Below are 27,057 nucleotides of genomic sequence, written 5' to 3'. Positions count from 1 at the left end.
CCATTGAAATTATGAAATTCCTCTCTCCGGCGTTTGCCTCCTGATATCTTTAGAAAAGAACTGCCCCCCCCCCCCCCCCCCCCCCCCCGTAATTTCTTGCTAAATATATACAAACTTAATCAAGCCATAGATAATAAAGTTCTCTTAATAATACCAATTTCTCCAAATTGCTTAAATGATAATGACTCCCCCCCCCCAAAAAAAACCCAGTGAAGTAATAGGCCATAATATAATCACACACACACACCCTCAATTTTAGCAACATCACAAAATTATCTACCTGAGTTACATTGCACATTTGTATGTCAATCATTAACAATAATAGATCTAGTAAAGAGAAGTAAGTTGAATTAAAAGTATAAATGAATTGCGTAATTATCGAATAATCACTCATGAAGTTGAAGATGGAGTTATACTTGCAGTTACCTGGTTACTTTATACAACCTGTTCTCCATCGACACTTGAACCACTGCATTGACAATGCACGCCAACTTGTTAAACATGGACATAATAAATGGTTGTGGAACACGGCGTTCTCTGATTTACTCATAAGCGTTGGTTTTTCGGACGTGTAGTTGGTCCATATTCCATACTCGTAATATTGAATCGGATTTGTTTGTCACCGGAAGTGACGAGAAACGAGACTTACAGCCCCTATTCTGATTCGTGTTTGTCATGTTTTAGAATTATTAAAACAAGAGATCTATCTACTTTTCACTTTTATTTTACACCTTAAGAGAATTACACAATTCATCCACTTTTCATTTTTTTTCCGTAGTGTATTTTTCATTTTCTTTTCAATCACCAAATTTCGAAAGGATCATCTACGCGCAGACATTCTTGTGGTACATGTACTACTACTTAAATGTTCTGCGGAAATGATATTATAACGTTTATTCATTTGATTAAATAAACAGTCTTTGGTTTGAAATAAGCATGTTATACAGTACATAATATGTCACATTTGGGTACTTACAGTTTTCCAATAATGAGGTTACGGTACAACCAGGAAATTATCACATTCAGTAATATTAAGTAATGGATTGTAATTTATTTTACTCTCTACAACGGTGAAAAAGACCATCTCATGAAACATAATAACAAAAATAGTTATTTAGTACCATCACAATATACACAACTTGAATCAATAAAAAAGGCTATATGTCACATGCAACATGAAAATGACAACTAAATTACATACATTTACAAAGAAAGATACAATCACCAGTCGGTGCAGGGAATTCAGTGTATAGTGTATATATACAGAAAATTTTTCTTGAGGGGCATCTCGATCAAAGTACAAATTGAAAATATATACCACATTCATTCCTGTCTGATCATCTTCTAAATAAATAGGTGTTGGAAACACGATTCACTCGCATGCTTGATAAGTAAACTATGAAAAATATCCACTCCACATTTTTAAGCGTTTTGTAATTAGATAGTACACACACCTTACAACCATCATTATTAATACAAAGATAAATACAGAATCGTGTAGCTGATAAAAATCAATTCCATCCGGTATGCAAAGTTACGTTGAGAATAATTGGAATAACGGTTAAAGAAATGAACAGCCACAATTCAACGCTGAGACTACATTGAAACATAACCACTCATTCCAACATCCATAAACGTCAACGTGCCAACGTGGTATCAACGTAGAACCACAAATTGTCCATATTGAAATTGCAATATATCCTCAACGTTAAACTGACAACTTTTCAAAGCTGAAACACCGCCGAAAATGGATATATGTCAGCGATGAAAATACGAAGTTCAACTTTGAAGATGCAACATTCATTCAAAAATGATATGTATTTTTTCTTTTTAAAGGTACAGTATTTCTCCCATTTTAAGTTTACATGATTGCGTTAAAGCTTACTCATCTGTGTAACTATGTTTTTGGTTTACTCGATGTTTATGAAATGCATGCAGGAATTGCACAAATATTCACAATAAATGAAAATTCCTGAGTTTGTGGATTAGCGTAATATTACAGGTATTTCCTCTCCATAGACAAACATTTCTAGCGGTCAAACTTCATGTACAATACACCAATGGACATTTCTTTTGTTATAGCAAGAAAGAAAATTTTCTAAGATGTTGTGATAAATGTTTAAAGTATACACAAGCACTTAACACAGGACAAACATTCACGCTAACTGTGACACGATGATTGACATCATTAGTATAAGGGACGGATACGTTGCTGTGCTAGAACTGACAGTAAGAGATATTTTCCTTGTTCTCGATTCCAACCAGTTATAGGCCTCCGGGTTGTTCGCACGCAGTTCGGCGCCAAGTTTTTCCATAACTTGCACATGATATGTATTAATCCAGTCCACCTAATAAAACCAAATAACAATTTATGATAATATGTTGCAGTTATAATTATGTGCACCTTAAATATATAGGAAGTGCCTACATCTACAAAACACAAGGTGTAAATTACGATAATCGTGATATTTCTATTTCAATAGTATAGCGCTAGATATAAAAAAAAAAAAGATGAACGTGGACATTTCTATAGAAAATGTAAAACTTTCATTTTAACATATTGCAGCAATCTCACCTGGCTTTGCGACAGGAGATCATATTTGATTAGGTTAGGTTCATAGGGAACCATAGTTACGGTTTCAAATCCCAGAAAAGTAGTATTTGGAAATTTATACTGAAATTGAAATGGTAGAAAATCACATTAAAGGGAGATATAATCCTTATGTCATAAACAATACAATATATTTACAAGATTAATCAAGATACAAACCTTTGTTTCAGCTACTTTTACCATGACAATATTTTCCAATCTTATTCCAAACTGCCCATCTTCATAATATCCAGGTTCTTCAAAATCAAAAAGTATTCAAGTTAATATACATCTCTAATAATATCATATTCAGTGTATTACAAATTCCATAAAGCGCATTAATGATTTGCCAACAAGAATTGCTTGATGTTTTATGATTTCTTCATCTTGAATGCCATAGACAGTCGATGTAATAAAATCATCTTTTACCATCAGAGAAAAATTGTCCATCCGCCAAAGGTGAGTCACTTTCAAACGGGGCGTGAGATAATGAGATGCGTCCAGGACCTAACATAAAAAAAAATATATGGTCTTAACTCGTGCTTACTATCTACTCGAATTTTTAGTTAGTTTAAAGAAGGCGTTAATGTCAGATCCAGATACTGATTAGCGGAGTAAAGGTTACATTTTATATCACTGGATCTTTAAACCAAGCCAATGATCTTTTTGAATCACGCGATCTGTTCCGTTAACTTAATTTACCAACAAAGGACTAGAAATCCTCCTTAGCACCTGACTCCACCTCACTGTTCGTTATCTTCACTTGTTAATTCTAGATATTTTTCCGGTGCCATGCTTAATAAAACATTGCACTTCAAGTAGAATTACAAAGTTCGTTACCCGATAGAGGCACAGTCGTGTTTGATATTCATTTTTAATATGTATTGTACTCGCTGTAAGTATATAAACCAATGCCTAAATGATTTAAATGGATGTTAATACCGTGATCATTCATATATGTAACATTTTAACATTCCAATCTCTTAAGACTTTTGTAAGGTTTTAGTAAAACTAAAGTCGTTTCCCTTCTCTGTCGAATTTCTATAGAACTCGGTGCGTTTGGGGCTAAATTTGGTGCCTTGTTCAAATTTAAACGATATTCCTTAAAGTTCTTTTATATGGCATACGTTTTCATAAAATAATTATCATGTGTTCGTAGAAAGTTTTATTCATGTCATACACACGCTCAACAGGTTAACTCTTCTAAAACCATTTTACATCATTAAGCGATTGCTCAGTGGTAGAGTGTTCGCTTCGTAACCTGGAGGTCGAGAGTTCAGGCCCCGCTTATGACATGGCCGCGTCAAACATATTTAGTAATTGCTCCTTCACCAAACTCTCGGAATTTGAAAGAATCAGAAAGAATCACAGGTATTTCTGACATGACATTAACACGGAAATCTCCTGTCATGAGAGGCATTATTACTGCTACGACCATGAGTATAAAGCATAGGCCTAACTTTGTGGTACAGCTAGTGATATCTCTATATGTAAAGGTAACGAACAGTGACCAATCCCATGACTCTCAGAATGAATACAAATTTAAAAGTAGGGCAAACTTGGACTTCTGGACATACAAGAGGTGGAATTAGATCGCTAGGAGGAGTAATCATCCCCTGTCGGCCGGTAACACCAGCCGTAAGCTTGATTAGGTAAACAGAATAATCTGTAGTCAAAAGCAGTATGTGAAAAACGAGCTAACAATTGGTATGAAACACATCAGACTGCATTTTACCCAATGATAGGTTATATTGGCAACATAAATCGTTATAAAGACCATATGAATAAACAAATTCGTGAAAGGTCGTAAAACTAGCAAACAACTTAGCGTTTCTCCTCTTGGATGACATTCCTTATTTATTACCTTCGTGTACGCTTAAGAACATCCCGATTCCATGACCAGTACCATGTCTGTACTGAAGGCCAACTTCCCATAAAGGACGTCGTGCGATTGCGTCGATTTCACGACCTGTTGTTGATATAATGTAACATCATGAACATATACCCACACATTGGGGGAAATTTCAATATCTCATTACGTTTAACAATATCATGCATCTAACATCAAGATCGAAACTCTGCTAGGATGTATGGTTTATTGTTATGCATTATTCTGAACTAAAAGAGTGGATATGGATTTACACCTCCTTTCGCCGTTCCCTTCTCTTCCTTCCGTCCTCCCTTTTTTCACTCCCCACTCCCTGTTAGTTCCCCTCACCCTCTTACCCCCCACGCTATTACTTGCTTCCTCTCCCATCCCCTCTTCTAGTAGTCCCTACCTTCCTAAATTACCCATCGAAAAAATACATTATCAAATGCGTAAAACACGCTACACTGTTGGTGCATTTTATCTACAATGTTAGACATTAGTGATATTTATACTTTCATACAATGTATATATGAATAATTACGTGCCATAATAAACATAGGAAAATATATAAGCTAAAACGATTGGTTTAGTACTACGTAGTATTAAAAATACACAAACAACGCAAGCTATCGTGGTCAATTCATCTCATGCTCTGTATTTCACACATCTTGGTTAGTTACATGCAATTGTATATACTTTAACACTGAACGTCCTAACTATCATCAATCGTGCATATACTGACACAAACAACGCAAGCTATCGTGGTCAATTCATCTCATGCTCTGTATTTCACACATCTTGGTTAGTTACATGCAATTGTATATACTTTAACACTGAACGTCCTAACTATCGTCAATCGTGCATATACTGACATGCATTCCATGATGTTGCAAGTGAAACATTGCAAATAGGACACAAAGCAGGTGCACTGCAAAATCACAGCATGTTTTCTACACTACTCCACTGCTTACCATATGGACCATAGTCAGTTTTGGCAAACTTAAATCTCGCTAGATCGACCTGTCCCATCAACACGCGGGTATAACATTCCTAGCATGTGGAAATTGGAATAAATGTTATAGGTTATCATACCTTAAGATTTAAATATTCAGGATGTAAAGACGCGTATGATATTTTGCATACAAATTTTTAACATGATTTGATTTATATCAATAATACTTTTAAACAATTTTTTATACATAATTATGCAAAACATTTGCAAATTCACATCCTGATTAATTTGGCGCTCTGATTTCTGACTAACTCAATTAGTCAGAAATCAAACCATGTACTCTGTACATGGACGCTTTCTTAAGCATACCATAGACTCCGGCGATAAAGTTCATCATTGCCAAATCCACGTGACCCATCAATACACGTGTGTAACACTCCTGGAATTGTTACGTCATATAGTATCGAGATCCAATCAAAATAATAAATGCAATATTTTCATACTGTTATCAATTTTAAAGAAAATGTTATAATTTTATATTACTGAGTGATGAAGAATACATTCAAAATGATAGATCAATAGATTGACTACAAAAAACGATTCAAGCACATGTTCTATATTGAAGATAAGTAAGGTATATTGTTCATGTTGCACTAATCAATGTCAGCAAATATTTTCAAAGTTCAGCTCCTTACTACCTTGATTGAAATGTACTGTCAGGTTCACGTGATTACTATTATTCCCTTTGAGACTAATGTTTCCCAATACAAGATTTATAATTGTGTCAAACAACAAAATGTCATGATTATGTACAATTCAGGTTTAATATTCGTCACCTCATATAATATACAATAATCTTATTCTTTTGGTGTTAGCTTCGTGGTTATGAAAATGAAGAGAGAAAAAAACATTCTACCTTTTCAAATTCAGTTGGTGTTCCGAAATGAAATGTTCTCGTGACATCTGTTGTTCCATCTCTAAAATAGACACAATGCTGAAACTCATTTTACATTTCTTTTAGATTTAGACTGCAACAGAAATGTTAACAAGGTCTAACCGACAGGGGGACTCGTTCTGGGAATCTCATTACATAGGAATTGAGACACCATAAAGAGATCAATGTTGAACTAAGTGTGATATGTCGATTTAGATCATTCAGGACTTCACCGACTCTCAATTTCACAAAGAATATATTGTGCATTTCATTAATTGATATATACATATCGATTCATCACTACAAAGAACATTTCTTGTATCTTAACATCATAAACCATTTGCCTCCTTCGTCCTATCCATCTGTACATTAAATAAAGAAAAGACAAGCTCTAATAAGCGATAAGAAATAAAACTAATTCATATATTATGAAGACATAATATATTGAATTTATATATTCTTTAGTATAGATATGAACATTTCACGGTATAACTGTATCGTTGTATGACCACTTACAAATACTGTCCGCCAGAGTCCAGAAGGTACATTTCTGAGGTTGTGATTTCTCGGTCGGTAACGTTGGTGGGGAAGTAGTGGATGATGGCTCCATTAGAACCAGCTGCCGAAATAGAGGGGAAACTCAGGCCCCTGTTGTATAATTTCTCCCTGTGGTGTAGAAATGTCATTTTAGTTTGATTGACAAAAATCTCCCCGATAATTTACTTTCATCATTCTATATATACGTATCACCCTTACTATGTTTCATATACATTTAAGTTTATGCACATGTATTTGCAACTCGTAACTAGAGAGAGATAACAAGGCGACATATTTACAGTGTCATATGAATTTACATTGTAAACTATAATTGTATCTTTCTTGAATTCACGTATATTACACGATACTGTATACAAGGTTGCGTTCGCTTTTCTACACGTGCAGACGGTTTCGCCACATTTTACATATGCCCAGACACAGTTGTTATAAGGGAGATAAGAGAGAAAACATTTCACCCAGTTTTAATTTCGCCCACTGACAACGAGGACGACAGAGAAGAAAATAAAACGGAGGCGAATATGTCCCTGTATAAAAGTATATCCTCACTCGTAAGAATACCTGATTTGATAAATTTGATACAGTTGAATGTAAAACTTACACGGTACCAATTTTGATGCACCAGATGCGCATTTCGACAAATAATGTCTCTTCATTGATGCTCAACCGAAATGTTTGAAATCCGAAATAACTATGAATGTGGACATATCTGCTAGATTTTGGATGTGAATCATAGAATGGTGGCATTATTAACTTTTGTAAAGTTTGATAACACAACATTGTGCAACTTCCCAAGGCTGTTACACAAATTAATATATGGAAGACTGAATAATAATAGGTTTACTTACTGCCTATGCATTTTAAGATCCTGTGCTGCCGACACCTCCGTCCACGTTTTACCTTCTTTTACCTAGTTGATAATTATATAAATCATGCTTTAGCCATTTCTACATGTTCTTTTCCAAATTATCGTCATGTTCCCAGAAACGTGTTGTTTGAAATTTGAAAAAAAAATATTTACCTCTTTTTCTAATTTGGCCATGAATGTAATAAGCGCCACTGCATCACGCTTCTGTTGATCAGGAAAACATCATTAATAAGTCTTCTCAAATTAAAACTGAATTCTACAATATGCTTTGTCTTTTATGATATTTTGCTGATATAATGATATAATACAATAACAGTGTATGCAAAGGCACTTTATAATTGATAAAAATGTATCTAATAATATTACATGAGAATTCCTCATTCCGTTCCTCTCGACGTCATTTTTCCTGGATTTTTGAAGAGCGGCCGGAGTGTTTTCCTGCAACCTCTTAGACTGGAAATAAAAAAAAATTATAATGATAATACTTCATCTCCTTCTAATCTTGCGTATGTTGCATCAAACATTCGTTTAGTATTCGAGTTTTTTAATCTGTTGTTGGGGAAAATCAATTCAAATGAATGTGGTGAAAATGGGTGAATTAGTGTATTTCATCATTACTTTAAAGAAGTCTAACCATTTTTTCCAAACCATATCTGTTGTTTCTTTTAATGAGTATTGCACCAGTTTTGAAATGTCTTAGAAACCCACGTCGTTGAATACCCACGGCTGATCTCGTCTTCTATATTCATGATGAGTAGAAGACGAGATCAGCTGTGGGCATCCCATGATGGAGAACCGTATGTTTTCATATAAGTTAGAGAAAATAAGATAGTGATCAGTGCACTTTGTCAGTAGTGTAATTTCTTTCCACTAAACACGTTACCCAGACAGGGAAAGTTCACCTCTGGTATTTTTGAAAACAAGGCATAGTTGCAGGAAAAGGACACCATGACCATATCGCTGTTATCAGCCAAACTTTGCACTTTATTTTCTACATCCGAAGGAACGTATGACAGCACCTGTTTAATTTACAATGTTTTGATTAAATAGCCTTATCTCAAGAATCGTTATACAATACTACTATGGAATATATAATACAATATGTTACATATCTATTTTAAAGGAAAATAAAATATAAACTTGCATATGAACAACTGAGGGTTGGTGAATATGGATTGTGTATACTGTTGGTAATGGTAAATATAAATGTGGCAGAGTCATTTCTTATCTAATATGTAGATAATGCATTTATATATGCATGTATGCATTGTTATTATTTCATTTTATTTCAATTTAACATCAATGTTATGTGTATTGAATTATATAATCCTTTAATGGATCTGCAATTCAATATCCGGTCAAGCATAACACTTAGTGAGTTCTTTGGTATAGAGTGCCTGAGGTGCCTAATTATGTCTTGGCCAAGTTGTCCATAAGTCTTTTAATCTCATTGGTGTTTTAGTTTTGTGTCTTGCGTTTTTATTGGTTTTGGGATTTGTTCCTTCCAAAAGTTCTTTGTGTCAGTTCATTCTTTGTCTGAAATTTGAAGTGACCAGTCCATAGATTAGTATATAAGTTTTGAATTGACATAGACCTGATGGTACTACCTGAGGCTGACTTTTCCTCTCAAATGGTAAGTTATTAAGTTTATTACTAATGATAATATATTATAAGTTATTTGTTAACTTGCAGGTTTGAACTTTATATGGTGACATTTATTTTTCACATTGGCAGTTCACCATTGTATATATTGGCCTATTCCCATATAATGGTATGTACAGTAAAGATTTTATCCATACGTAAGAGTAAATATTGGGAGATGCATTTGTGTATTTAATGTTACTCGTATAGCACTTTCTGTAAGACAAAGTTATCTCCCTTGAAGTATGTAAATATTGCTACCATTAATTGTATATCAATTAGTCTGTAAAGTAATATTGTATTTTATGATTTATACATATGTTTGATTATTGTTATACAATTGTTACAGGGCTTTCCTTTCAAGCAACTTAATATATACTTTGCTGAATAAACGCCTTGTTCAGAACCTCAACAGGAGATGGTCATCCTTAATAATTAGCAATCAACACCCTGTTACATAAATACAAATCTCCATAGACACAATGGTGTCCAATACTTTCTGATACGCATGTTGTTGTGCCAATTCAGAAGACTTTTACATTATTTCTATATTTTTAATTAAATACAGTACTGTAATTGTCATTTTGACTTAAAAGATGAAATTTGAATATAAATATATATATATATATATATATATATATATATATATATATATAATGTAATAACCTTCTACTAACAAATATTACGTGAAACTATTCTTCACATCTTACCGTTACACAATATCCGGATTTTCCGTTACAGCTCCCGTCGGTGCCAGTATTTAGGTGTTCGTATAATTTTTGAGTGGTCTCCGTATCATTGGGATTACTGGTTAATTTTTTATGATGGTCTTTTATATACAACCTACAAAGTGAATAAACGGAATGTATCAGTATTGATAGATCAATGTCATTCTAATTTACAATAATGAAAGTCTCCTTGTGACGTACTCTTCATTTGCTAACAGTTAACATCCATGATAACTCCATGCAGCAATGTTAATGTTTTTTCAATAGCGATACAATGTTACACAACTACAATGTGGCATGCCATATTGGGACTGGGGAGAGGTGGCTGTGCTCTCTAAAATCGCTGACTGCATATTCTTCACACCGACGGTCTTCAGCATTATAAGTTAATGTTTGCATCGTATACACTTAAAATCAAAATTTACAGAAAATCATTGCACATAAAGCGTTCAATTTATCTTATTCTTACCTCAAGTAAACACTGCAGATTCATGTATTTGAACATCAAATATTCAACATAGTACAGGATTATAGAATTTATAAGATTATAACCTGCATAATTATGGTGTGTATCTATCTCAACTGATTCGATACGTAGGAACTTGTTCTGCGTATGATAAGCTTTTTAATCGAGACAGGCTACTAACAAACAAGTTGGTGGTGCAGGTATTTCAATAGTCTCGTTTAAAGTCAGCAATCGCAAATTATATGGTCGTTACAACGATCTACTTTGCCAATACAACCGATCATTGGATCAAATGCTTTCTGACGTGTTTCATACATATTGTTAGACCGTTCTCGGCACACTGATTTTCATGACAGGTAAATCCGTTTACCTGTTCAAAATATAGGGTTCTAAGCGGGTGTGACCGTTCGACAGAAGACACCTACACTTCCTGGGTAGTGTACCTGTTCGTTATTTTCACCTTTCATTGATCACTGTTCGTTATCTTCACCTTTTTCATTGTGATATCCTATTTGCTAGATATTTAGATGTTTGTTCGTCAACATTGTTGGAACACTTTTGGGAAAGCCAGACATGCTTTCTTCAGCATACATAATCAGACTAGAAATGTGAGGTAAACAAAACTGTCTGGCATGGTGGTGTGATGTCATTGCGAGTTGTCAAATGAAGGGTGAAGATAACGAACAGTGATCAATCTCATAACTCCTTTAAGGAATACAAAATAAACAAAAACACAGCAAAATAATATCAACATGTAAATAGGAATAAACGATATGACCAAAAACTTCTTGCTTACCCTGGAAGTTTTAGATTTCGTAGGGCGCAACTTTCATGATTTCATGGATATCCTTATGGCCACTAATTATATATCCTCTATGAGATTAACAATTCGTGTTATATTTAAATTTACAGGCACGATATATACGTACTGTATAAATCCTGATGAAACTATAAATTGTTATTGATCCATAAAAACTGAAAATTGGCTCTAACTAGTCTCGTTGACATCTTAGCATGTAAACCACCAGAGACTGGATTTAAATACTTACGTCGTCTCATTCATTTTCTTATCGACCATTATGTAGGACAGGAAAAATGGATTGAATGCAATGTCGGAAGCACGTAAATTTAGTAACCCTGAAAGGAATTGTCATATTAATATATGAAGACAGTGGACAACAAAAATTAATACTGTTATTTCACCAATTTTCGTTGCCATTAAATTACATAAATTTATCGAAAAATACGATTCAGTTGATACATAGATGTACGATCGTGATAAGCTACTTCATGCTCTACATGAATAAGTGTTGTACTTCGTTGATCACTTAATTTCGTGGTCTGGCACAACCATGAAAACAACAAAAGTTGGTGTTCAACGAAATATCATAAAACCGCAGTAAAGCAAGATTTGGTAGATGCACAGTTCCGTCGAATGGTGAATTTCTCTGAAGACATTTCGAACATTTTAAATGTTGGTTATATGACAATTTTTAAAATTAATTTAGAAGCAGTGAACATTTTCACACAGCATGGACTTGGAAAACTGACTTACAGGCAGTTTCATCTAGTCCGGTGACCACCATAGCGTCTACACCCTTTTCTTCCATAGCCATGTGCATATCTGCGATTTTATCCTCCCAACTACGTCCTGAAATTACAGAACATATTTTATAATCTTATATTTTAGAATTATTACATGTGAAACCATGTTTAAATTCGTTGCAATTATCATGCAGTAATGAAGATTAACCATGCAGTATCAATATTAATGTTAAAAAAATCTCCAAGAACATCGTATACCCAGAATTTGAATCATTGATACATATGCAAGGTGAAGATAACGAACAGTGATCAATCTCATAACTCCTACAAGCAATACAAAATAGATAGTTGGGCAAACACGGACCCCTGGACACACCAGAGGTGGGATCAGGTGCCTAGGAGGAGTAAGCATCCCCTGTTGACCGGTCACACCCGCCGTGAGCCCCATATCCTGATCAGGTAAACGGAGTTATCCGCAGTCAAAATCATTGTGCCACGAACGGCTTAACAATCGGTATGAAACACGTCAGACAGCATTTGACCCAATGCAAGGTTGTATTGACGAACTAGATCGTTATAACGACCATAGAATTTGCAAAATGCTGACTAATAATTGCTTACATTTTTCTTCATTTTTTATTTATCTAATTTTTACATGAAAAGTCGTATTTTTACAAATGTATGGAATGATATCTAATCTCTTTTTCTACAGGTACTTGTAGTCGAGTAAGTTAGTTTTTCCAAAATATTTTTGTTCGGCCATATGATTCATATTTCTGGCTTCTTAAAACATACATTTTTAAACAATGCAGAAGAAAACAATAATTAGAAGATTAGATAGAAGCATTGCATTGTATTAATTTCAAACCACAGGATGAAGCATATATGTAAATTGCTTTATAAATGACTGTAACGTTGATCAAATGTTGTCAAAGCTTCCTGAGATTAGAGACCGTCTTGGCATATACAGCAAGGTCTTCATATTTAAACATCTTTCATACAGTGAAATGCCCATATGTAAATTTCTCAATTTGTTTAACATTACTATCAGGTTATTTGTCATTTTTTTCTATTTAACGGAACGTCGGGAAAAACGCTTTATTCATTTCTTCATTCGCGAATTATTGCCCACATTTATGTAGCAATATTCCATTATCACCTGCATATGGTGTTTATATATCTCAACTGATTCGATATGCAAGAGCTTGTTCTGGGTATAGTCAGTTTTTAAATCGAGGTAAGCTACTGACAAACAAGTTGATGGTACAGGGATTTCAACAGTTTCGATTGAAGTCAGCATTTCGCAAATTCTATGGTCGTTATAACGATCTAGTTCGTCAATACAACCTCGCATTGGGTCAAATGCTGTCTGACGTGTTTCATACCGATTGTTAAGCCGTTCGTGGCACAATGATTTTGACTGCGGATAACTCCGTTTACCTGATCAGGATATGGGGCTCACGGCGGGTGTGACCGGTCAACAGGGGATGCTTACTCCTCCTAGGCACCTGATCCCACCTCTGGTGTGCCCAGGGGTCCGTGTTTGCCCAACTATCTATTTTGTATTGCTTGTAGGAGTTATGAGATTGATCACTGTTCGTTATCTTCACCTTGCATATGACAAACGATTTATTGATCTATATTATTGACTAAAACAACATCTGAACAAGTGTCACTGATACATCTGAACACTAAAATGCAGATAGCATGCTAACAAGTTTCATCACCATAAAACATATACAATTGTATTCTTACTAAATATTCCGAAGTTCAGCTTTGTTAATCATCGAGGAAATAGAATCTAACGTCAGCATCTGAAGCTAGCCTATTTACATGCATCATTGAATGTATAATATACACAACATTTACCACAAAACCTAGACAATCTCATTTTTGATCCAACTGTCACTTTTTCACTATACACTTCTTCTATGTTCGATTCTATATCTATTTAGCAATATTCCATTATTACCTACACACGGTATTAATATCTCTCGACTGGTTCTACATATATACGCAGGAACTTGCTCTGTGTATGAATCGAAGCCGTCAAACTAGTTGATGTTACAGAGGTTTCAACATTTAAAGTCAGCATTTCGCAAATGCTATGGTCGTCATAATGATTTGGTTTGCGGATACAACCGATCATAGGGTCAAATGCTGTCTGAGGTGTTTGATACCGATTGTTAGGCCATTCTTGACACACTAATTTTTACTACGGATTACTCCGTTTACCTGATCAAGTTATAGTGCTCACAACGGGTGTGACTGGTCGACGGGAGATGCTTAATCCTCCTATGCACCTGATACAATCTTTGGTATATCCCGAATTCCATTCAAGGCCGTAGCGACTAGTCTAGGGGTAGGTATGGTGACTGATTTGTGCCATTTTACAATATGTTGTCTTATCGTTATTTTGAGGTGAAAAGTAGCTAGTTTGTTTGATATTCGTAGCATTGGTTAACTATATATCGTTAACCGATTGGTGACTGTATTATCTGTCATAATACTATCCATCTCATTCCTTATTTTACGCGAGTACTCATTATCCAGAAAAGACTCATGGACGTCAAATCGCGAGAAAATAAATTCGTGTGCGCTCTGTTGATCAAGTGTTTTCGCATGTATCTTAGCAATATAGAAATAAAAGCAAAAAATATTTTTTTTCGCGATTGGTGTCTCTCGCGAAATTACTCGATAATAAATTCCTCGTGTATATTTGGGAATTTACAGTATTTCGAGACGAAAAAGTCTTTTGATATCGTTTTGTTGGCTTTTCGCCTCGAAAATCATCGAAAATACAGACGATAAAGTATAAAATGGCACTAATCAGAAACAATGCCTAACTCCTAGACTAGCCACTACGATCATGAACGCAGCTCAGGGGCCCGTGTTTGTCCAACTCCCTATTTTGCATTTCTTATAGGAGTTATGAGATTGATTACTATTCGTTGTCTTCACCTTTCACTCCGTAATATCACTGCACATCTACTGACTGATCACCATCCTTGTGTCACAAACCGACAATTCCAAATCATAAGCTATAATATATGGACTGTCAATGATATGCATTCATAAGAATTTGATCCTTTTGGGGGCCTTATTCGGACTCCATGGACCAAAATCGGAATTCCAAATCTACATCATACATATGTTCAGCATATACTTAATCATATGCAAAGTAGTTATATCTTTGAAACGAAAAGGTGACAGGCGAATGGAGACAACATTCAAATATCTAATCATGCTTTTTCAAACAACTAGGGTATAATCAACGATGTTTGGTCAAAATTGAAAGAAAATCCCATATTGAAAGTACAGTTACATTCCTAATGCATTGCAGGCTAATAATCAACATAAAATCATTATAGAAAGCAATATAATTGAAATCAGATTCCTTTATCCGTGACACATAGTTCATTATACAAGTTGTAGGAAGTATTCGAACGGATCTTACATCTAATCGTATTCGATTGTATAGAGGTGCATGTAAATAATACATGTGTACCTGCAAATTTAAGAGGCAGGGCGTTGATTGGAGAATTTGGTTCTGCAGGGCGACCGACGGTCCAAATTTTCCCTACTAGGTCTTCTGTTGTCGTTGTCATGGTTATATTTTTCTTCGACAGTGATTTTTCATAGTTTCTCCAGCTACCTAAAATATCCATTATAGATGCAGTTAAATTCATATTTGTAACATCAAAATTAATGGAAATAGGGTTCTTAGATAGTTTGTCAAATATCTATCGAGATATATGAAAATCTAGTACAATCTAATCTAATGTTAAAAGTGGAAGGTTACAATTGTAGAGAAAACTAGTATATCTAGGAATGGATAGCCTCTATTTGTATTTAGATTTTATAAACTACATGTAGCACATAAAACTATTCATGAGGATAGATAGACATCGTCATTATATTCTTAATAGTCCTATAACTAAAACCACCATTGATTAAAATACCATATTCATATCCAAGTTCTATATTTACTAAAACATACCACTATTGATAAGGAATGGATACGCTCCCACTTTAGCGTTTGTTGTGCCCTCTAAAACCGATATGAGCCATTCTGTGGAGGACGGTACTCCTATCTCTCCTGTTAATGATTACTCAGACAGGTATATTCAGAGACAATGTGGGCAATTCAAGACAAACAGTTGTTGATTGAACAAAGACGCAAATGAAAAACGATAAAATTTCGTTTTGCATCTATTGAACAAAGGGGATACTGCTTTTGATTAAGAAGATCGTCCATTTTAGGCGTAATTTGTACTTAACATATAGATTCGTGCACTCATTTACAATGCAAGAAAACCGTCGTTTGCTGTTTCTCGCTGATTTGCCAGGTAGGTTTTTTATTATCATGTCTCGATATTACCCATTTTCTGGCTATTGCCCATTTTCTTGCTATTACCCATTTTCATTAAAATCCAGTTACAGTCCAACTCGTCTTCCGCCTGCAGGAAGTAACGACCATCCGTCCACAGGGCCGCTTCCGTTTGCGTAACGACTGCAAGACCTATCGAGAAGACGTTGATTGACATTTTTAAAAAAAAAAACCCATTAAGATGGAGTTTTTTTGTTTCAACTCTTAATTCTTAATATTTGAAGACGTTTGATATTGAACTTTGACAGCAATCAACTTCGATAAAAATGTGATAACATTGGAAAAGGGTGTCTAGAACCAATTTTTGAATTTAAAAAACAAACATTTTAAACAATGTATAGTTCTTCTTGGTCATATAATTTTTATTTATAACTATATTTTCTTCTTTACAATGGATTTCTGGGCATATGTTTTTGAACATTTTGATTTCATAAACTACATGATGATTTTTAACAAAGTGTCCTACCATACGATCCGGACAAACCCGAGATATACGCTCTTCTCTCGTCATAAGCCGATGGATACTCGCTCTATAACAGTAAGGAATGTACCATCTTACATATGAACTGTTGAACAGTTGGTTAGTATTGTATATAAAATGTTATATTATGAAAGATGAAATTTGGCCAAGCTTAGAGTATCTAGTATGCATACTTCACACATTGACCACATATTTATTGGGCAGAATGCTCTACGGTTGATTTTAATAAGGAAACCAGGGTATTAAATTAATACTATATCTTATAAAGAATGATAAAACAGGTGCTTGTGGTCTTTTCCTACATCTGGGTATCTGAAAGAATTATTTCAGTTCTGTGGGAAATGATTTGAGGTTACCTGATGAGCATCCTCTGAAGGAATTATATATGCATCAACCCCTGCTGTATTCATCTCGTCCCTAAGGCTTTTTAACCTCTCGGTGGTGTTCACTCGAGTAGGAGGAACGCTCTGAAAGTACAATGGCATTGTAAAAAGAACACGGAAATTCTCAAAGTGTGTTTTTTCTTTATGTTGATTATTCTAATTTCCATAATATGTTGCTATCGGCTTATCAAAATCATTTTATTTCTCGAAAAAAAAATTGAAAGCTAACTTTGCATTTTTACACAAAATATTGAAATGTCAGTGATCTTTGATGAAGATTAGAAAGGTCTATACGGAATATATGTATTTTGTCAATGCTTGTTTTCATTTGTTTATAATGTATTTCTTTTGAAAATAAAGAAAATCTCTAAGTTACAGTGAATCAGTGCTCCTTCTCATGTAGATCATGCTGAATATTTTCTAAAACATTTACCCTTAAGATAAAAAACATATTAAGAACTGTTTTCACAAACCTTTAATACTGTCTACGGGCATAATATAAATTTACAAACTTTTTAAAATATCTTGGCCCACCAAGTCTATCTCTGTCATTACAAAAACATATATAACTCATGAATATCCCCGTACCACGCACTTGCAACATCAAAGGCATGCAGTGTCTGTGCACGCTTTTCTGTTGTTCCGGCGTGAATTACGATTGTTTGTCGTACTGGTAGTGATCTTGCATATCTTAACAGAATTGAAAATCACGCTGATCTACTTATAATCTGTAACACAGGTACTCGGTCTCTCTTCACAAAAAACGCCTCGCCAGTAGGAATCCCCCCCCTCTCTCTCTCTCTCTCTCTCTCTCTCTCTCTCTCTCTTGTATAGAAATACATGTACAATAACTACACCAAAAATGCAGAAATATGTGCATCATGTATAGACTATCCCAGCTAACTAAATTATTTACTGTACAAAAAATGAAGATAGGAACTTTTCTAGCATGCTCTCATACGATGGAATGCCAGATATTCAAATACTGGGAGGTGTATCTAATCATGCATATACTTTTCATCATTTTCAGTTGATGAATACATCCACACACCCCTTCTGTGTTATATCACTATAAATATCAAATACATGTATATGAAAAATAAAATCATCCAATACTTTGATAATTCAGAAATATTTTAAATCTCCCATTCAAATTAGAGGGTATTTTATTGATCCCCACGAGTTGATAGCGGAAGCGGGTGACGTACATGTATTTGGTATACATGTATTCGTCCGTGTGTTTGTTTGTTGCAACATTTTGGTTTCCAAGTGATACTTTAAACATCCCGTTAGTTTTGATAATATGTTGTACGGTGTGACCGTTGAGACGAGCGAAGCCCATTAACATCTTGCAACACGACTTTTATCCGTCTCTTCATTTAACGCGGGAAATATAACGCGCTTGGTGTAAACAGTTACAAATTGTGACGTCATATTAGCTGCAATGTTTTTTCTTTTCTCAAACCAAGCAAAAACAAAACGTTTGAAGCTATGAGAAAGCTTGTCTGGAATTTAAAAACATCAATTGTACTTTTTGAACAATCTAATTATTTCAATTATGTGATTGTCAATGAAGTATACAGCAGTGACGGCGACATTTTTCCGGAGGCATTATGGGTAGTCCCCTTCATTTTTCAGCTGATGAAGAGCAAACCACGTGACTCAATTGCGTAATCATTGGAGCGAGCTCGACGCGTCGCTTTGCGACGCGAGCTTCGCGCGCTAATAAGACTTTCAGTGATACGTCGTCTCCATACAATGAAAATTATACACGTATTGTTTTCAGGTTGAAAGGTAAAAGGTCAACATGACCAGGTCATATATGGTAGAAAATAGCTTTCATGTGATATCTCATATACAAGTCCAGCTAGAAGTAAGACTATATTCATCAAAAAATGACCTCTATTGTTTACATCAAATGCCATATGAAATAAGGTAACAAATGGTTCCCAATTGATATCTCTGATTTTCAAAGGCACTGAAGCTTTGCAAAAAGAACCTTTTTAAAAACGGTTCTCCTTCTTTAACAGTACAATGAACATAACATGTATTCATTGATTTGGATGGTTTAAATTGAGATTTCTGTAAGTTTTTCGCTACGTTACTGTGAATTCTAGTTATGATACTAGAATTATATGTAAGGTAACTCTGTTTATACTAGTACATCATTGCTTACTTTGTAAGAATTAATACGGTCATTGGTCGTGGGAGCACTGGTTTGAACATATTTTATTGCAACTGAATCTAGAAAGGAATTGAACACAACTTCTTAATATTTAGAACGCTCTCTCCCATATACATCCGTATAGCAATCTATTTTGGCATGCATGGTAAAACAGTCATTGTAAATATAAATGTGATCTAGCGCATGTTGATCGTGGGAGCATTCTTACTTCTCTTGGCATAACACATTTTTCGAACTGAAGATATGTCTATTGGTTTAGAGAAAGGGCTGTAAATCATTTGAAGATGATACAAGATATTTACAATATTCTACTGTATCAATCATCTCTGTAAATATCCATAGAAATGGTACAGCATTTAAAGTGGGCATGAAATAAATTACCGTGAGCAATAAACCAATCAATGTGAGGTAATATAGACGGCCGTAATAATTCAAATAAATAAGACAAAACATTTTCCCTCATGATCTCTTCATGAACATTCACTGCACATACCCAGAAACTGCGGAGAGCCTCGACATTTTTTTTTAATCTGAAATATACACCTAGTCCACATAATACTGTAATAAAACTCTCACGGAATGTAGGGAAAATTTCGACAATAATCGTCATAAAAATAGTTCCTTCTGGCTAACGAATGTAGAGAAACTAAGCAAACAGAATGTTTGCAGTGATGAAATATCGATAGAACTTCAAATTAATACATATATATGTCTTTTCATATTTTCAACACTATCTTCTGCATCTTTCTTAAGGTGCTAGTCTATTTTCTACGCCGTATTGCTTTGGACGTCAAGAAATAGACAGCTTAAAGAGTTAAAATAAAAACCGGAGAAAATTTAATAAACAGAGAAAAAAAAATATGTTGTTGTTGGATATACAGGTACATGTGACGCAATCAGATTGCATAGAAAAGTGCTTCGATTGGATGAGATAAAACAATGTAGGGAAAATAAAATGTTATATTCACCTGCATGTGCAGTCCATGTGAAAAAAAAAATATAACATGCTTTAATTTCTCCAACAAAATTTCAAAACTTAGACGACGGATTATTTTTCTGTTACAATGAAACCTCGCATATCTACTCATTTTCAGCTATCTTGCACCACTTGTAAAAAAATATATATATAAACTAATAAAATAAAATGACTTCTATAACGAACTGGCATCCATCGCAAAATCGCTTGGCTTTTTCTGTCAAGTCGGAAAAAATTAGTCGAATTTTAGTAACAACGGGCCCGATCTAAAGGTGACCGATCAGGTAACGTTCGGTGAGCTCTACATGTTCCAGTAACCGGTTTCAATCTTTAAATTATTTAGTCATATAATAAGCAGAGACTCGCATCTCTAATCACTTTCGACTAGGTGTTGCAGTCTACCTGTATACAAACATTTTGATGTTTTAAATCTATAACACAATCATTGGCTTCCCCATGGCCAATATGATGCTTTAGCAATACATTATTCAGCCTCCCCGGTGTACTTCCCAAGAAGTTAAAGCATCGTATTGATCAAGAAAAATGAATGTCAATGATAGAAGACTGTTCTCAGATGAGCGGGGGCCCTTGATTGAAAAAATAAATATGTCCTATATTCTATGTACTTGTCAATTTCACCAGCACGAATACACGCTCTTGATCGTGTTATGATACGTATTCAAAGTCTTCAAAGTACTGACCTTAAACTTATTCCTAGCTGTCAATTTAGAGTTTTGTCATCTGCAATACGCACGACATGCACATGAGAAAACGAATCGTTAATCAAACAATTTCATTCATATTTATCGTTCTGTCTGTGCTAAAATTACCGCAAACATTTATTCCTAAAATATATAGTTTAGTAGCATTCTCCGGTTACAAAGTTGCATGAATACATCATTTATTGAGAGTCTGTGTCGACTTGCGGATTTAATTAACATAGCAGACGGCGCATTACACATTATAAACAAGCAGTTGTCAGCAAGATCGACATTAGCCGTAACCGAGCACTCTTCTTTGGGTTCACTGGCATACTTGTGTACAGAGTTAAATTAAGATTTTTATTGTTACAAACCAGTGTTTACAGGACCATAAAATTAAAGAGAAGATGAGAACTGTTGGAGACGGTCAGCGACGATTTACAACCAATTTACGAGCAAGTGGAATTTATATCTACATGTATGCTGTGATATGATGCTGTAAATGATCCCCACTATCGTGGTAGTAAGAAATCTGTGATTATTGTGAAACACAACACCCAGGGGGTGAAAAGTCTTACCATGAGATATTTATGTTGTTATAAGTTTTAAGAATAACTTTTAAATATAAACGGTTTTCCGCTACCATCTTCAGCCACATATGAAGCCATAATCCGGGATTCCTCTGACGCTTAACCCCGTTTTTATATTGGGACATGTGCACGTCACAATATAAAATCGGGGGTAAGAGTCAGAGGAATCCCGGATTAACGAAGCCATTGTCATCGTTAGAATTATGGACGGCCAGACAGACATGTAGTTGGAAGCATATAAAAATACACAGTACATATGCTATTAATCTGTGTGACTGAAAACTATTTCAACTCTAATGGAAACACGTGTAGATTTTTCATATTCCAGTCTCCGTCCGTCTGTCAGTCCGTCTGTTCGGATGTAATCTGACCCACTGATACCTGTCCTGGAGGGCAAGATGGTCTGTTGTTGGGCGACATATTTTTAATCTCAGCTCTTCTACCGGGTGACAGTGCCCGTTTCGATCTGTGATGGGAGTTATCATCTACTCCCTCTACAACAGATAAATTCTCCATAAAATCATATTTCATTCAAGCTAAACTGATAAGAATATAAAACATTCATGATTGCATAATGCAAAGGTTACGTTCACTTTTATGGGCAAGTTTCGTGGTTTTGAACAAGAGTGCACTTTCGTTGGTACGTAAATTCGCTGACAGCCACTCTTTTAGAAGCAATGTTACTTTGTTAATCCTCAAACACGAAATGCATCGAAAATCAGTGTTCGACGAATAATTCAAGACACTGAATTCATCTTTCCATTAGAGTAAATCAAACAGAGGGTAACATAAGCACGTTTTGTAACCTCTAAAGTTTATTTGAATTGTATGTGTATTTGAATTTAATTCACTCGGGGAATAAAATTTGCAGTGCAATATTCAAGTAAGGACAGCGTAATACACGTGCATGTACATTTGGTTACGGTCATATTGAAAACTACCATTGTTTCGCCTCTCCCTACTTAGGATCAAAATACTAGGTAGGTAAGTAGGTAGGTTGGGAGGAAGGTAACATTCTTGAAACTACCGCACAGGTATCTAAAATTGAGTTAAAATGATAGTGACAAAAAAGTCATGATTTTTATAATAGCACAGTGCATTTCCGTCGGTCGACGAGGACAGACAAACCGCTTTTTTTTTAATTCTAAAATAATATGTAAATTAAAGTTAATTCGGTGTAGGTTGTTTGTATATTTTACATTGACGTCTTCCACGTGGTCTGGAAATTATGAAGGAAAACAAAATCATGTAGATAACACCTTCATGAATACTAGTACATTACGTTTGTTCATACCGTGTATTCTTTGCCAGACAGAGTGGATTAATGATTACAGCGGTAAGTGAAAATCGGAAAACATGATGGACAAATAACTTTACAGAGGTGAATGATTCTGGTTATGACGTGGAATTTACGACAGTTCCATGTCATAATAAGATCGTGCACCAAATAACATCTGATCTTTCGTACAAATTTTGCGTAAGAGAATGTGTCTATACATATCAACATACATGTTGTTTTGAGTAGAAAAAGGTTGCATTCTCGAGAATGCATTAATTGATCATGACCTGTCTGCTGAATTGAAGGGAATGTTCCAAGCAGAATACGCATGTTAGAATGTATTAATTCTCTGCGCGAAGATAACAGACCTGGACAACTGATTTTGGTATGATCTGATAGCTATTTTCGAGAAAACAGAAATTTCTAAAAATTGTAATATCATATTTCAGCTGAGCATGATGATATCATTATTTTAAGAACATTACACAATATAAATTATCACATAGCTGTCATTTGAATAAGTGAAATGACAGGAATTTTTTTTTTTTTTTTTTTTTTTTTTTTTTAAATCAGGCTAGCTTGAACCTTCACAAATTGATTAATCGTCATACCTGCAATACATAATGCAGATCCCAAAATAAATATCCAAGTGAAGATTGTGTTCTTCATCCTTAAGACACTATCGCTCTGTCTTATCCAGATCACTAGTTAACTTATCTAGGTCGAGGTAATTCTCTTCAATTTATGCGCTCCTATAATAGCTAGGTGAAGCGCGTGTTGTTTACCAACTACAAGTGTGTACTAATCCCCCAACAATAGCGCCGTGTAAGTTTCATATACGACGCCGTATAAAATTACCCATCACCTTTTTCATGCATGAGTAAAGTTTGCGAATCGGATGTGCAATTACATGCATACTCAATGACTGAAATTACACGTTTCACTTCGACAAGATATCGTTGGAGTCCCGTGATTTGCGGTACCGTTTGTCACTAGTGCGTAGTCTAGCGTTTGCAATTAAAGCAATGTTTGTGCTAACAGCTGGCTTTTTAAAAAGAGCAATCAATTTGCAGGTAGATCGATCGCTTTATAGTTACATACTAAGACATCCCTGGAGTCGTACGTACATGTATGTATTTTGTACATGCATGTATACTGAATTATATTGTATACAAAAATTCTATGATTAATTCTGTAAAACCGGGAGGGATATTCTAGAATATGTATTTATTTCTGTTTATCTGTTTGTAGATAGCTTTAGAAAGGAAGCGTTATTGCACGTGACGTCAAAGTACAAAATATTGTCCACAAAGGGATATTTTGACGACGAAAAGAAATTTAACGCGGGGTTTGCGGTGGAGCAGTTCCTTTTGAACGGTCGGATTACTATACATGCACTTTCATGTACGAATAATGATATTGGAATTGTAGCGTAACGGAATATACTAAGCTGTCCGGAGCTTGGTTAAGTGCTTGTTATTGATGGGTACATTGGTATACTAAGCAGATGAAGGAACATTTTCTACACACGTTTCCGAAACGTGGTGTTTGTTTCATGATGCGTCTCTTAAAGTGCAAAGTTAAAAAATAAACAATTCTATGAAGGATTTTCCTTTGTTGAATTCATTTTTATTTTTATACACTGCGTTGCGCTCGACCTAATTGTTTTTTAGATATTTTTGGAAGGACTTGTTTACGCCATACCCTTGAAGTTACGAAACCCTAGTTGGGTCAAATTGGAGGCATAACAAAAAACATTGTAAGTCGCAATTACGGATAAAAAGTCGTAATACTGAGGTAAAAACTTGAAATTACGACTTTGGAAAGTCATGATAACGAGATAAAAAGTCGTAATAACGAGGTAAAAAGTCGTAATAACGAAGTAAAAACTTGTAATTACGACTTTGGAAAGTCATGATAACGAGATAAAAAGTCGTAATAACGAGTTTCTGTCTAGATAATGACATATGTAATGAGATACTGATACTTTAGAGGAACCACAACTGACTTGCATACCAAACCTTAATTTATTTATTAGATTATCAACCCGTTAATTGAATTCATTCTCTTATTCAATATTTTGCTACTTATCCCTTTATAAATTCTACTGAGACTACCCGGGCTTTTTGCATACATGCCAACTTTCCCGATTTGTGCGGGATTCTCCCGATTTGAAGCAACTGAAAAGGCAAATCCCGATATCCCGATCGGGATTGCAAAAATACCCCGAAATCCCGATTTTCTAAAAAAAAAAAAAAAAAAAAAAAAAAAATATCTCCCATTTTACGACAACAAACCCCCATTTCCAACCGGAATTTGAAATCCCGCGTCATTTCTGAACTGGCCAATCAGAAATCGGGACAATAGTCAGCCATTACTGTTTACCTGTGTCGCATGGTATTAGGGTGGTTTAATTTACCTGGTCTGTCTGTGTCGGGGTGCTTATTGGACAGTGCGAAGCATGTTTTTAGATAGTAATTAATCGGGAAGACGGATTTCAAATTAACATATCCTTTACACAAACGTGAATGACAACGATGATAGTGTCACCACCAAACAATCGGACATTCCCGAGTTTTGTCTCTCGCTGACAGCATCCAAAATATGTAATTTATTTTTCCAACTACATATGTATAATAATATAGGCTATCCAAATCTATAGCGATGTATTATATAGTCTATATAGTGTAGTATTCAATAAACTTTGTGATGAGTAATTCGCACAAGTCTGTACTGAATTTTATATTAGCAAGTTAATTTACAAGTAAAAACGTATATTTTGATGTGGGTTTTTTTCCTGGAAATTATTTCAGATGCCATGGGTGCAACGGTTTTGTTCGCAAATTTCATAGCAGGGATGATCACTCCTTTTCTGGTTGTAATGCAGATTGTTCCACCAGACTTTGCAAGCCCACGTTTACATACAAGCAAGATCGCCTTTGTAATCGTACCTAAATGCATGAGCTTTAATTTAAATTTTGATATATAGACCAGCCAATGTTTATATGGTGTAAAAGGATGCAACTTTAAGTATTATTTGATAATATGTAGGTGACTTGTTGTTGAAGAGAATTTTTTGCTGAATACATGATTTTAATAAAATATTTATGTGTATCTTTCAAAGTGTTTTTTTTTTTTAAATATAGTTTGTTAAAGTTAATGGTCAAACACACTTGATGTTATGTTAATATATGATACATATACAATGATTAGATTGATATTTTACTTGAAAAGACAAATATTTATTTTCATGGTAAAATGTCGTATATTTTGAGCTTTGAAAAAGGTCGTCGCGCGCAAAATTCCCCATGGGGATTTTTAAAAGTTGGCATGTATGTTTTTACTGAACCATAAATGCCTGCATTGTAAATTCCCAGGGATTACTGTAACTCAATTTTGAAGGCATGCCTGTTTACAAATAGTAATGAACGTAAATAATTCGTCTACAACCGAAAATATACATAAAGTACACGAATACAAATGCATAACATTTGAAAATTATACAATGACTAGATAATGCACTGATTATAAGGAGATCGTTGTAACGAATCTTTATCTCGTAATAACGACATTTAAAAGTCATAATAATAACTTATCTCGTTATAACGACTTTCAAAGGTGGTAATAACGACTTTTTATCCCATTAATACGACTTTTATTTTTTTCAACTCTTTCAACATGACCTCACTAGGCTTTCGTATGAAGTAAAAAAAAATACCTGTATGTCGACTGTCTGTATCTACTTCTAAGTTGACTGTGTATCTACCTGTAAGATGACTTCTCTATCTACCTGTAAGTCGACTGTCTATATCTACCTGTAAGATGACTTCTCTATCTACCTGTAAGTCGACTGTCTGTATCTACCTGTAAGTCGACTGTCTGTATCTACCTGTAAGATGACTGTCTGTATCTACCTGTAAGTC

General features: G+C 34.7%; 1 protein-coding gene and 1 long non-coding RNA gene across 4 annotated transcripts; one reads left to right on the top strand and one right to left on the bottom strand.

Moving 5' to 3' along the window:
• Positions 1-706: 706 nt before the first annotated feature.
• Positions 707-24,123, bottom strand: LOC125673753 (xaa-Pro aminopeptidase 1-like). Of its 2 annotated transcripts, none has more exons than XM_048910523.2 (22): positions 23,746-24,123; positions 22,237-22,349; positions 17,377-17,487; positions 17,006-17,069; positions 16,567-16,671; positions 16,150-16,248; positions 15,658-15,804; positions 12,160-12,255; positions 11,654-11,741; positions 10,121-10,253; positions 8,672-8,788; positions 8,136-8,222; positions 7,923-7,973; positions 7,750-7,811; positions 6,863-7,012; positions 6,329-6,389; positions 5,782-5,851; positions 4,455-4,559; positions 3,020-3,097; positions 2,771-2,847; positions 2,576-2,674; positions 707-2,348 (listed from the first exon to the last, which is right to left on the bottom strand). In XM_048910523.2, the coding sequence occupies exons 1-22, from the start codon at positions 23,801-23,803 to the stop codon at positions 2,157-2,159; spliced, it is 2,163 nt and encodes a 720-aa protein (XP_048766480.2). In that variant the 5' UTR covers positions 23,804-24,123; the 3' UTR covers positions 707-2,156. The 2 variants fall into 2 exon arrangements, with proteins under 2 accessions (XP_048766480.2, XP_048766479.2); XM_048910522.2 differs by lacking the exon at positions 5,782-5,851 and adding an exon at positions 5,432-5,510.
• Positions 22,879-26,257, top strand: LOC130053378 (uncharacterized). 2 transcript variants are annotated; one of them, XR_008801948.1, is made up of 2 exons: positions 22,879-23,191; positions 24,386-26,257. It is a non-coding gene; the product is annotated as an uncharacterized LOC130053378 (long non-coding RNA). The 2 variants fall into 2 exon arrangements; XR_008801949.1 differs by lacking the exon at positions 22,879-23,191 and adding an exon at positions 24,129-24,263.
• Positions 26,258-27,057: the final 800 nt, after the last annotated feature.

Source organism: Ostrea edulis, chromosome 3, assembly GCF_947568905.1.
Source record: "Ostrea edulis chromosome 3, xbOstEdul1.1, whole genome shotgun sequence".
Taxonomy (NCBI): Eukaryota; Metazoa; Mollusca; class Bivalvia; order Ostreida; family Ostreidae; genus Ostrea; species Ostrea edulis.
Note: the sequence above shows the minus strand (reverse complement) of the source record. Positions and strands in the feature narration are given on the sequence as shown.